Genomic DNA, 11,664 nt, shown 5'->3' with positions numbered 1-11,664 from the left:
CAATAACACACTGTTAAATTAAAACCTTACAAAGAGGAATGGCCCTCAACAGCATCCATGAGTAGAAAGGTTAAAGTCTGTGTTAACAAGGGCAGATCTTTTATTAGACAGCACACAATGTATCTGAAAAGACCAAGGGAAATTGCGGCTAAAACTGAAATGACACTAGCTTATGTACTAGCTCCACTTAAAGCCAACATCCTGAAGTGCAAGAAAACATGTGACATACTTGAGCAAACTCAAGAGGGTGAAAATAAGGGCATGTTAGGAAGTATTAAAGAAAGTAAAAAACAAAACTTTGATTCCAGTTTGTGCACTTGTGTCATGAAATGTAATGCGAAATGCAATTTTCTTTAGATTTTTTTTTTGGGTTAAATATAACCTGGACACATTTTTGCATTACATTTTTGTGGTTTTCTGTATTTTCTGTATTTTCCTCATTTGTATTTTCAAAATACTCCTCAAAAGAACCTTCCCAACTAGAGATCCAGCCTGCATGACAGAAGAGAATAAAAGCTAACAGATGATGACACTAAAAGTTTTTTCTTCACCTAGAGTGGAAAAACAGCATGAAGGGAAAAAAACTGTCACAGATGAAGCCAAAGACAACAGGTAAGAGAAACAATGGGCAGGTTTTGTTGACAGGTTCAAGGATGCAGATCGAGTGGAGAGAATTCAGGTGAGTATCAGACACAATGGAAAGTTCAGTAGTTTTTAACTGTTCGTTGACTGGTTGTGTTTCCATTTGCAGGTGACGTTGAGTTTGTTGAAACAAGAACGAAGGAGTCGGAGGTAGGTCTCCACAGGTAAGCATACCAGGGAGAGTTAGATACTGTTTGGTATGTGAACGGTAGATCAGATGGCGTGGAAGTGTGAGGAGCATGCTTATGTTGGTGTGTTGATTGCAGGCAGGATGTAACGTCCAAGTTCCTGGATCTTTTGAGGTATTGGAAGGGGTACGAGCTTGCCTACAGGAAGATGATGAGGTGTTTTAGACATGGCACAGACTGAGCAACTCTGGACATACCTGTTCACATCACGGGGCATACTGGACCACCAGTACCAAGCTTGAAGAAGCGAGAGGGTCTGTTTGCTGCCTGGATGTCCAGAGCCCAGTATGTTGTGAACTGAGCCCGTTACAGCAGAGCAGGTTCTGAGAGAGTGGCAGCTCAGATGGCATCGTCGATGTTCCATTGGATGGGGCTGACTATCAGGGGTGGAGGAAGTATCAGCCCAGGTTCAAAAGGTGAGTCTGGAGAATGCGGGATAGAGCATCCACTTTGCAGTTATGGTTCCCTGGAAAGTAGATTATGGCGAAATTGAACTGGGTGAAGATCAAAGCCCAATGGGCTTGGCAGTGGTTGAGCCTTTTTGAGGTATTGCAGGTTTTTGTGATCAGTGATGACAGTGAAGACATAGTTAGCTCCCTCCAGCCAATGCTGCCACTCTTCCAAGGCGAGTTTGATGGCTAGGAGTTCTCTGTTGCCAATGTCATAGTTTTGCTCTGCTGGGCACAGTTTCCTGGAGTAGTAAGCACAAGGCTGGAGATAAGGAGGTTCACCATGGCACAGAATGAGCAACTCTGGACATACCTGTTCACATCACGGGACATACTGGACCACCAGTACCGAGCTTGAAGAAGTGAGAGGGTCCGTTCGCTGCCTGGATGTCCAGAGCCCGGTATGTTGTGAACTGAGCCCATTACAGCGGAGCAGGTTCTGAGAGAGTGGCAGCTCAGGTGGCATCGTCGATGTTCCATTGGATGGGGCTGACTATCAGTGGTGGAAGTAGTATTGGCTCAATTCAGAAGGTGAGTCTGGAAAATGTGGGATAGAGCATCCATTTTGCAGTTATGGTTCCCTGGACAATGATAGAAGTTGGCAAATCCAAGGAATCTCTGTAGCTTCTTGATCGCCTTTACCTTCCCCTGTTCAATTTGAATGCCCTCCTGGCTGATGATGTAACCAAAGAACTGCACTGTGGAGCGATGGTGTTGGCGGAGCCTTTGGAGGACCTGCATCACATGGCGGCGATGTTTGGCCAGTTTCCGGGTGTATATCAATATATCATCGATGTAGAAGACCATGAAGTGATGGAGAGACTCCTGGAACGCCTACAAGTGACTCCTCATTATACATGCTCCGCAGGTCCAGCTTAGAGAAGATGTGTGCCTCACAGAGTTCCTCGAGAGCAGCTGGGACCAAAGGAAGAGGATAAGGCTGCTTCACCATCTGAGAGTTGAGGTTCACAGCGAGTGATTAAAACATAATAGACAAATTTGTGAATTACATAAATGATAGGAAGCTATGCATAGAAATGATGAGTTGCTTATAAGTCATTTTAGCACCATTTAGGTGTATATAGTTTTCTTTGCCATACTGTGAATGTAAGGACGTGTTCGGTGGAGAACGAAAAGGCCAAAAGGGTATTGAAGGAATTTCAGTGTCCTGGGTGGGGAAGCCCACCAAGCACAATCTCTACTAGTGACTTTCTCAAGTAATGTTCATGATGTGCATTTCTTTGACCATTAATCTTGGTTATTTGCCCCAAAGTTGACGATCTCCTTCCTTGTGATTATCAACAAGTGTCCTTTTGTGTTAATGTTGCAAGTTCCTAGTCGGTTAGGTTTGCTTCAAGCTGGCTGGCGCCAGGGTGTCAAATGACAAATTTTACAACAGGAGTCTTGTGGTGGAATTTGAGTCTGTAGTAGGGTTTTAACTTCTAATCGAATCTCCTGAATTGTCTGATTCGCGCTGAGACGCTACATTGAGGTGGCCGGAGAGGTGGACAGTCTGATGATACCGTGATTGAGAGCCTCACCGTCCCATGGTCGGTGTGGAGGAAGAGGAGTAGCAGCATGCTTGCTGAGGACATCCTTGTGTGAGGGGTAGGTGAAGTCTTCATAGTAGGTCTTTGGATAAATTGCGGAAATTGCTTGAGAAGCCCAAGTCGAAAAAGGGCAGGGACTGTAACAGAATGTTCTGGGGTGAGTAGTGACAGCAAGGAGAGTGAAGCAATATCTGGATCAACCTGAAGGTACTCACCACTGGGCGTGGGGGGTCAGACTGGGCAGACTTTGATGAAGTGATCCAATGCAGTGCAGCATGAACATAATCCTCCCGCAAGGTGGCGAGTCCGTGCATGATGGGTTAGCCGGGTGAAATCCATTTACATAAGCTCTGGTACTGGAAGGTTGGTGGTGGGTGATGCAGGCTGGTGAGTGGCTTTGGCGATGTGAAAAGCGGACAAGCATAGGGAGATTCTAGTGGCTCTCTGTATAAAGTTCTCCAATTCAACAGTGCCATCGTAAATTGCCATCTGAGCATGAATTTGTGGGTGAATTTTTTCTGAGGTAGGTATCCACAGGTAAGCATGCCAGGGAGATTCAAGTATTGTTCAGTATGTGAAAAGTAGACCAGGCACTGAGTGCGATCTGGTGTGTGCTGTGGCTGTGACTCTGTGACATCTACTGTGATTTTTAAGAGATCCTGACTTGCCTGGCTCCAGAATCAAATATTTTACATTAACAATGTAATCAATATTCTGTTTATTAAAGCCAAGTATAAATCTTGAATCTATCAATGAAGTTCATGTTTTTAAGCATTTTACATTTATTAATTAACTCAAGACAGTAACAATTTAAACATTTATTTGTGAACTTATGTTCAGCAATTTTTTTTTATTTAACCTTTACTAGGCCTATTTTTGAATTTTTAGAATCGATCGGTAAATATTGGTCACTTTTAAATTTCACCAAGCTGATTGCTCCATAAAAACTCCCACAGATCACGTTTTCATGCCATTTTAAGTCTTATTTTGGCATAACAAAGTGGTTGTATTTCTAAGTGTGAGTTGTACACTTACTCACACTTATGTTTTACATACATTCTAAATCATAAACATCTTAAAGACATCTAATAGACAACTATTTGACATCTGATAGGAAACGTCCTTTAAACGTATTGCAGATGAGCAAACACTCTAAAAAATATGTCTTCCAGATATAAATGCAGATGTCAAATAGAAGTCTCTGTGATGTATGTGTGCTATCAGGGTAACATTTAGAGGCAGGTCAGGATTCATACAATGTTTGCCGTAGCCATGTTTATTTGACGTCTGCATTTACATCTGCAAGACATATTTTTTTAGCGTTTGCTCATCTGCAATACGTCTATAGGACGTTTCCTATCAGATGTCAAATAGACATCTATTAGATGTCTTTAAGATGTTTATAATTTAGAATGTATGTAAAACTTACATCTTACAGACGTCTGCCATATGTTTGTACACAGCAGACGCTTTCCTGATCAAGTGATCTTTAACAGACATTTTGCAGAAGTGCGTGTGCTTTCTGGGTAGTAGATGGTGAGTCAAACATGCATACATGTGACTTAACATTGGTTATCTAGCCTGAACATGAAGCAGATTATGAGTATAAACCACTCTACAGCATCCATTACAAACGTTGACTTCCTTCTGTTAAAACTTAATTTGATATTTTATCAGATTAGAAGGCAAATCACGTACTTACCTCACTTTTTTTGCATTTGAAACAAAAAGGTATTTTTTCACAATAGTACTTGCATCTAACTCAATATAAAATATAGATGCAAGCAGCGATAACACATGTTTTTTTAGCAAGCCTGTAACCACTTGAATCAATGATTAAAATTAAAAATAATTGACAAATCCTGGTAATTTATTATAAAACTATGTTTTTTAACATTCATGACTATTGCCAGCTGTGGTCCAATCTCCCTAAAACTTTACATGCTTGTTCAAAATCACCTGTCTCATGTGCTAATCAAGTTTCGTGAAGTTTTCAGTTTTCATTTAGGCTTTATAGGCTTTTGGGTAAATTTGGACAGGCCCCTTTTCTAAACAACCCAGTTATAGCTTCCCAAAGGGTAAATCCTCTGCAATAATTATTGACCTAGAGAGTCCAGAGAATTGCACTGCAGTGGTTTTTCCCAGATTGAACAAAAAACCTAGGACTAGTTTGCAAAAGTAGTATTTTTTTTTTTACATTTTCTCAATCAGGTCTATTGTATGAAGCAAATAGTGTTTGTATGTGTGAAAAACGGTGCAATATACAATTTACACCCTTGAAAAATGTGATAACACCTCCCAGTGGCTGATTTCTTATACATTTCTCACAGACCTTAAGGACCATGAGTCAAACAGGCCTGCTAACTTTCCAATCGACCTCCTTTAAGCTTGTCAAATAGGAGATCAAAGTTCATCACCCAATGGCGGCCATGTTTTTTGATATGCAAATATCCTTATAGCCACTTGTGGCACTTCGGCCCAAGACCCTGTACTGATTTTCATGTCGATAGGAAAAACTGTTGCATAGTTATGGCCATTTTTGTATTTTAAAAGCTCCGGAACTTTTTTCTCACGCGACCTCAGATTGAGCTCTTACATACGAATTGTGAATTTGATGAAGAGTTTGTGAGTTTCCCATTCCATTCAAACGTTATAGTCATTTTAGTAAATGTTTTGAAGTACCTTTTGTGACGTTGAGTTGAAATTTCAACTTTTTTGATATTTCAGAGAATCTTCATGCACTGGTTTGGTTCCGATCAGACGAAAATCCTAGGACTAGTATTTTTTTCAAAGAATTCAAATTACCCAAAAAGTTTGCCAGGGTGACGGACAAATTGTACAATGGCTGAGAGTACAACCATCTCCAAATTTCAAGTCTCTGCAACTTACAGTTTGGTCTTCCCAATCAGTTTTACATTAAGAATGCTGATCTTTGGCCATTCTAACAGTTACAAAAGTGTTTTAGGGCTGTGTGCCTGAACCCCTATTAACAAAAAACAAAATGTACCATTACAATAGGGTTTCAGAACTATGTGCCTGAACCCCTAATGACAACATGTTACTTCTACAGTGTAGAAAAAGACATTTTATAAAAGACTCAGAAAAACATTTTATTCATCAGAAGTGTCCATGTCTTGTGACAATGCCAGCCAGGCCAGTTTTCTTCACATCTACACAAACACTCTTGATAAAAACCATCCTTGTTGAGAGGAACAACATGTGAATATTCAAAATAAGACATATTAAATGTTTATTTAGAAAAAAAAAATGAGACCTGGTTATTAGATGTTCATCAGTAATGCAGGAGGGTTGACACAATCAGCAGACAATCATACGGAGAGACCCTGATACAGGTAGATATTAATAACTTGTAGGTTAAAGAGTTCTGGTCTCATCCTCTGAGAGTCATTACTTGCAGCCGTGTCATCCTGTGTCTTAACTGAGTACAGATATATGGTCACTGTACAATGGTTTGATTTGTATATTTGAATAAACAGACGTGATCCTTTATGTATACATGTGTGTAAACACTGCTATATCCACACTACACTATCATTTCCAGCTGCCTTGCGTACTCGATGACTTGTTGGGCCAGTTCTGTAGAGGGGATGGTCACTTCCTCTGTCTTTTGGTGCTGGGTACTGAATGAATACAATCCATCAGAACTCTGGGTCCAACCTCTCTGTAGAGCACAAAAGCCAAACCATCAACATATGTATCGTTCCAATAAAGGAGAAGTTAACCCTAACATTTTACTCTAAGGCCATCCAAGATGTAGATGAGTTTGTTTCTTCATAGGAACAGATTTGCAGAAATTCACCATTGAATCCTCTGCAGTGAATGGGTGCCGTCAGAATGAGAGTCTGAACCGCTGATAAAAACATCATAATAATCCACAAATAATCCACACCACTCCAGTCCATCAGTAAACATCTTCAAATATAAAAAGCTGCTTGACTGTAAGAAACAAATCCATCTTTAAAGGCATTTTAACTTTTAACCAGTGAAAAAGTCCATCCCCTGTTGTCCTCTCACATCAAAATCCACCAACATGTTTAGATAGGCTGTTCTGGATCATTTTCACTTGCTTGATTTGTGCATATTTCTCTCCTGATTCAGAAGAGATGATATTTTCACTAAAGAAAGCAAACTTAACAATAAAAGGGTGATTTTAGCCCCCAAAAAATTGTTTAAAAGTTAATTGCACGAACAGTGGGTTTTTCTCTTACAAGCACGCAGCTTTTCATACCAAGATTTTAATTGATGAACTGGAGCGGTGTGGATTATTGTGATGTTTTTAATGGACTCTTATTCTGATGGCACCCATTCTCTGCAAAGGATCCCACTGGTGAGCAAATGATGTTATGCTTAATTTCTCCCCATCTGTACTGATGAAGACACACAAAGTCCTCTACATCTTGGATGGCCTTAGGGTGACTACATTTTCAGCAAATGTTTGTGAATAATTTCTTTAAAATAAATCATGTGTTTATTTCATTATATTTATTATTATAAGATTCCAAGTAAAAGGAATGAGTAAAAGTGACACGAACCATACATAATTAAATCATTAACTGCAATTATTTGTATGACAGTCATTCACAAAATTCAATATTGTGAAAAGCCTTGTAAGCATACTTGACAAACAATAAACACTTACTTTCTTTGCATATTCTGTCATCTTTTTCGGAGATGAAAAGAAAAGCACCCGTGTGGCCTCATTGAACTGAATTTGTTCATATGCTTTCTCTAGACAACCAGCAATCTCATCTCTACAAAAAAAAAAAAAAAAAATATTAACATGACATGTCGTGACAGATAATTTACTCATCTCCATGTCATCCAAGATGTTTATGTCTTTCTTCAGTCATAATATAATTGTTTCTTGAGGAAAGTATTTCAGAATATTTCTCCATATAGTGGACTTCTATGGTGCCCTCAAGTTTGAACTTCCAAAATGCAGTTTAAATGCAGCTTCAAAGTGCTCTAAACAATCCCAGCTGAGCAATAAGGGTCTAGCGAAATGATCGGTTACTTTCTTTAAAAAAACCATTCACCATTGAAGTCCACTATATGGAGAACGTTCCTAAAATGATTTACTCAAAAAAACAATTTCTTTTTGACCGAAGAAAGAAAGACTTGGAACATCTTAGATGACATGGGGGTGAGTAAATTATCATTTTTGTTGAACTATCCAAATCACCTCCATGTAGCTAATAAATAACCCCTACCGAATAGTATCAAGAAGAATGTCAATGAAGAAAGTGTAGCTCTCAGCAGGGATATTTCCTTTGGCAAGGAAGACCTTGTTGTAACTGCCTTCCATCAGATACTGAAATACAGAAACAAAAACGTATCAGAAAACAGATACTGCGGTATGCACTTATTATAAACAATAAGATAATAAAGTGCCCCACACCTGCTCTAATGAAACTGGATGTCTGATGTAGACATTGGTCTGAATGTCTTTTGCGCAGAGTCTTTCCAGCTCCGTGTGGAACTCAGACAATCTGTTCTGAGAGAGCAGGAAGAGCAAGTTGAGACCCAGCAACTGGTGTATGTAGGCTGACTCCGGCAACTCATCCCTGTGACATTTAACAAGAGACGAGACTGTAAGAGGAGCAAAGAAAAAGCCAACAAAACTATTCCGCATATATCATGTTGAAAAGGTGACTAGAACTGTATTCCGAATCTCAATGTATTTCTGAAAGAAATGTGGTATGCCGTAAACATTCAATGAATATGAATATTTCCTGTGTACAATGTGTCTCCATTCTTCATTTTTAATGCTGCATTTTATCACACTACAGATACCAACACACAGCATATAGAGAGATAGATCGCACTTATGTCACGATTTGGTCAGTTTCCCAGAAGTGTGGCCATATTGGTGATACTCAGATGTCAACAACAGCATGAACTGCACGGTTAATATACTACTGAATGCATTGTTCTGCTAATTTATGCCGTCTAAACCATGGACAAAATGTGACCTTGGACCACAAAACCAGTCATAAGGGTAGATTTTTCAGGGTTTCTGCAGGATTTTCAAATCTTATTTAATGCCTTTTAATGCCCTTTTTAATGCCATACGCAACCAATAACTAACATGCCTGTGTATGAATGCATGTATATTATAATGCATCTTTTTCATGCGGTCTTACAATGAAGCAACAATGAACATATATTACTCTGCTGAACATAATTAGAAATGGATCAGGAGACAGCTTAAAATGTCAGCGTTTATTTGCAGATTTCAAAATTTCAAATATCATCAAGTCTGAACAGAAAAAAATTCTGAAACTTCAAACTCTTAGAGGCTAAAACTGGCCGCTCTTAAAAAGTCTGTCTCACACATTTTTGGACCGGCCAGAAGCAATTACCAAACTGGTTCCGTGTTTATCATACTTCGCGACAGTGAATCAAAGTTATTAATTTCACAGGCTATATTCAAGATAAATTGGTAATATTTGTTTCTTCAACACTAAACTTTTAATGCCCATATAAAACAATGTAATGCTTTTTAATGACATTTAAGGCCTTAATTTTCACAAAATCTATTTAATGACTTTTAATGCTTTTTAATGCCACGCGGAAACCCTGTTTTTACATCATCTGAAAGTTGAAGAAATAAGCTTTCCATTGATGTATGGTTTGTTAGGATATGACAATATCATATTTCTATGCTGATATACACTTATTTGAAAATCTGAAATCAGAGGGTGCAAAAATTTTTTTTTTGAGAAAATCGCTTTTAAAGTTGTCCAAATGAAGCTCTTAGCAATGCCTATTACTAATCAAAAATTAAGTTGTGATATATTTATGGTGGAACATTTACTAAATATCTTCATGGAACATGATCTTTACTTAATATCCTAATGATTTTTGGCATAAAATAAAAATGTTGACCCATACAGTGTATTTTTGGCTATTGCTATAAATACACCCGTGCTACTTTTTGTGGTCCAGGGTCACAAATCATATAGAAAAGGACTTGGTAAGCGGGAAAGGGCGCAATATTTAGACAAAATATGCACAAGCAGTATTAATTTAGATATTAGCCAAATATTTCACCTACCTGACCGGAAATAATAACACTAATGTTGTCAAGATTCTTGCCCTGGAAATCCTGGTTTAAACCGTTTTCTGTGATTTGTTACAACTTTTGGCAGTCTATAATACTCTTAATAATCTTTTTCCCAGTCTGACCGATTAGTACAGCCCAAAACATGACAATAACTAAACATTTTCAGCAGCAATAATTAGCTAAATATAAGAGTTTTGTTGAGTTCAGTGGCATTGTTTGCATTTAGAGTCACCCATATCCGACTGATGACGCATTGTAAAATCCCTCCTCCAATTTCACAGACAAGGCCCAGTCTAAAATGCATGTTTGAGCTGTCTCAGCTGAAAATAACTTGCTCTGACATTTTTTTTTTTACAAAAGCTGCTTCAATATCTTAATTCAACTGAGGCCTAGTCCTGGCTTAAGCTAAGCCCTGTTTGTGAAACCGGGCCACTGTTGTGTGTTAGGCAAAATGTGATTTTAGCACAATTATATCTGGCCCTTTTTAAGTAAATTCTGAGTCACAGTGAGTAAACAGAAGACGGAAGAAAAATAAATTACTTGTAATCAAAGTAATAACACTTCAGCTGAGCCATGTAGCGTTCAAAGGAGGGGATGTCTTTCTTCAGAATGCTCCATAGTGCTCCAATCTCCAAAACATCTCCTACAAAAATTAATCACGCATTAATAATAAATAAATAAAACATGTGAAGGGGTTAAAATGAAAAAGCAAAGTACTATTACAAATACTCACTGGCGAGGATAAGCTGTTGTTTGGTTAGCTTGGTCCCAGTAGTTGGTAGAAAGTTCAGCTCCAACAGGGATATCTAGCCCGAAAGAGGAAAAAAATATCATTAAAATATTCAGATTCAGCTTCAGAAAATGTGAGATTTAATACAAATTGGTTCCTCGGAGCTGTCAATTAAGAGACCTGTGTATTTTTCTTCATAATACCCAATATTTTAAATAATAAGACTATTCAAGTTAACATAATTTGTAAGAAAAGGAAAAGAAATAGGTTAATACGTTGACACACGTTATGTTAACGTTATATCTCGATTGTATTCAATATCTGGCTAACTTGGTACTTTGGTGACGAACAAGCGCAAATCCACAAAACTCAATTACAAAAAATCACCAGTGCTTTTTATGATACAAATAAGCTCAAACACAAAAGTAAATAGTTTGTTGGTAAACACGAATCAATCGGACTGGACAGTTGTGGATAGCAGCGCTGCTAATTGCTCATCAGGCTACAACTACGGCTTATTCCTATCGTTTAGGCGTATTATTCCTCTTAGATATCATCGATCCTACCTTTAGCTTGCTCAGGATCTCACCACATTTATTAAGATTTGGATTCTTCTTATTCCACTCGGCTTTCAACGTTTCATACAAGCCCGCAGTCTCTTTCAACACAGACGCCATGGTGATTCTGCAAAAACGTACGACACCGGTCTGTCAGAACACGGCAGTACGCTGTCGTAAAGAATGTTGGTGTTACTATGGAAACCAGGATAAGCGGCATTCTACGGGGTGTGAAATTAGTTGATAGCACTGCAGTTTATATTTCCCTAGTTACAGAAACATACAGCTTATTAAAAGTACATTTTGCTTTGTAAGATAATATCTAAGTAATAATATGTTGACTGTAGCCACGTTTTATATTACACAAATGTAGATTTGTTTCTTATGTAGATAAATGTAGATATTTTGCTTTGCTTTGTTTTGATATAATTTTCACTTTTATTTTTTATTCTGTTAATATT

At 38.3% G+C, this 11,664-nt stretch overlaps 1 protein-coding gene across 1 annotated transcript; it reads right to left on the bottom strand.

The window, feature by feature from the left end:
• Positions 1 to 5,898: 5,898 nt before the first annotated feature.
• psmd8 (proteasome 26S subunit, non-ATPase 8) lies at positions 5,899 to 11,345 on the bottom strand. Its single transcript, XM_073850791.1, has 7 exons — positions 11,213 to 11,345; positions 10,650 to 10,722; positions 10,457 to 10,559; positions 8,249 to 8,414; positions 8,061 to 8,161; positions 7,490 to 7,601; positions 5,899 to 6,511 (listed from the first exon to the last, which is right to left on the bottom strand). Exons 1-7 carry the CDS (start codon positions 11,321 to 11,323, stop codon positions 6,374 to 6,376), a joined length of 804 nt encoding a protein of 267 aa, XP_073706892.1. The 5' UTR covers positions 11,324 to 11,345; the 3' UTR covers positions 5,899 to 6,373.
• Positions 11,346 to 11,664: the final 319 nt, after the last annotated feature.

The sequence above is a fragment of the Garra rufa genome, chromosome 11 (assembly GCF_049309525.1).
Source record: "Garra rufa chromosome 11, GarRuf1.0, whole genome shotgun sequence".
NCBI lineage: Eukaryota > Metazoa > Chordata > Actinopteri > Cypriniformes > Cyprinidae > Garra > Garra rufa.
The sequence above is the reverse complement of the archived record's forward strand: the minus strand, read 5'-3'. Positions and strand labels throughout refer to the sequence as shown.

What these genes read in the sequence shown, in the direction of transcription:
- psmd8 (XM_073850791.1), bottom strand. Translation starts at nt 11,323, where the DNA reads ATGGCGTCTGTGTTGAAAGAGACTGCGGGCTTGTATGAAACGTTGAAA. An exon ending in ACAACAGCTTATCCTCGCCA is followed by an intron (nt 10,560 to 10,649) that starts GTGAGTATTTGT and finishes TAATTTTTGTAG; the next exon opens with GAGATGTTTTGGAGATTGGA. An exon ending in ATTCTTCTTGATACTATTCG is followed by an intron (nt 7,602 to 8,060) that starts GTAGGGGTTATT and finishes TTTTTTTTGTAG; the next exon opens with AGATGAGATTGCTGGTTGTC.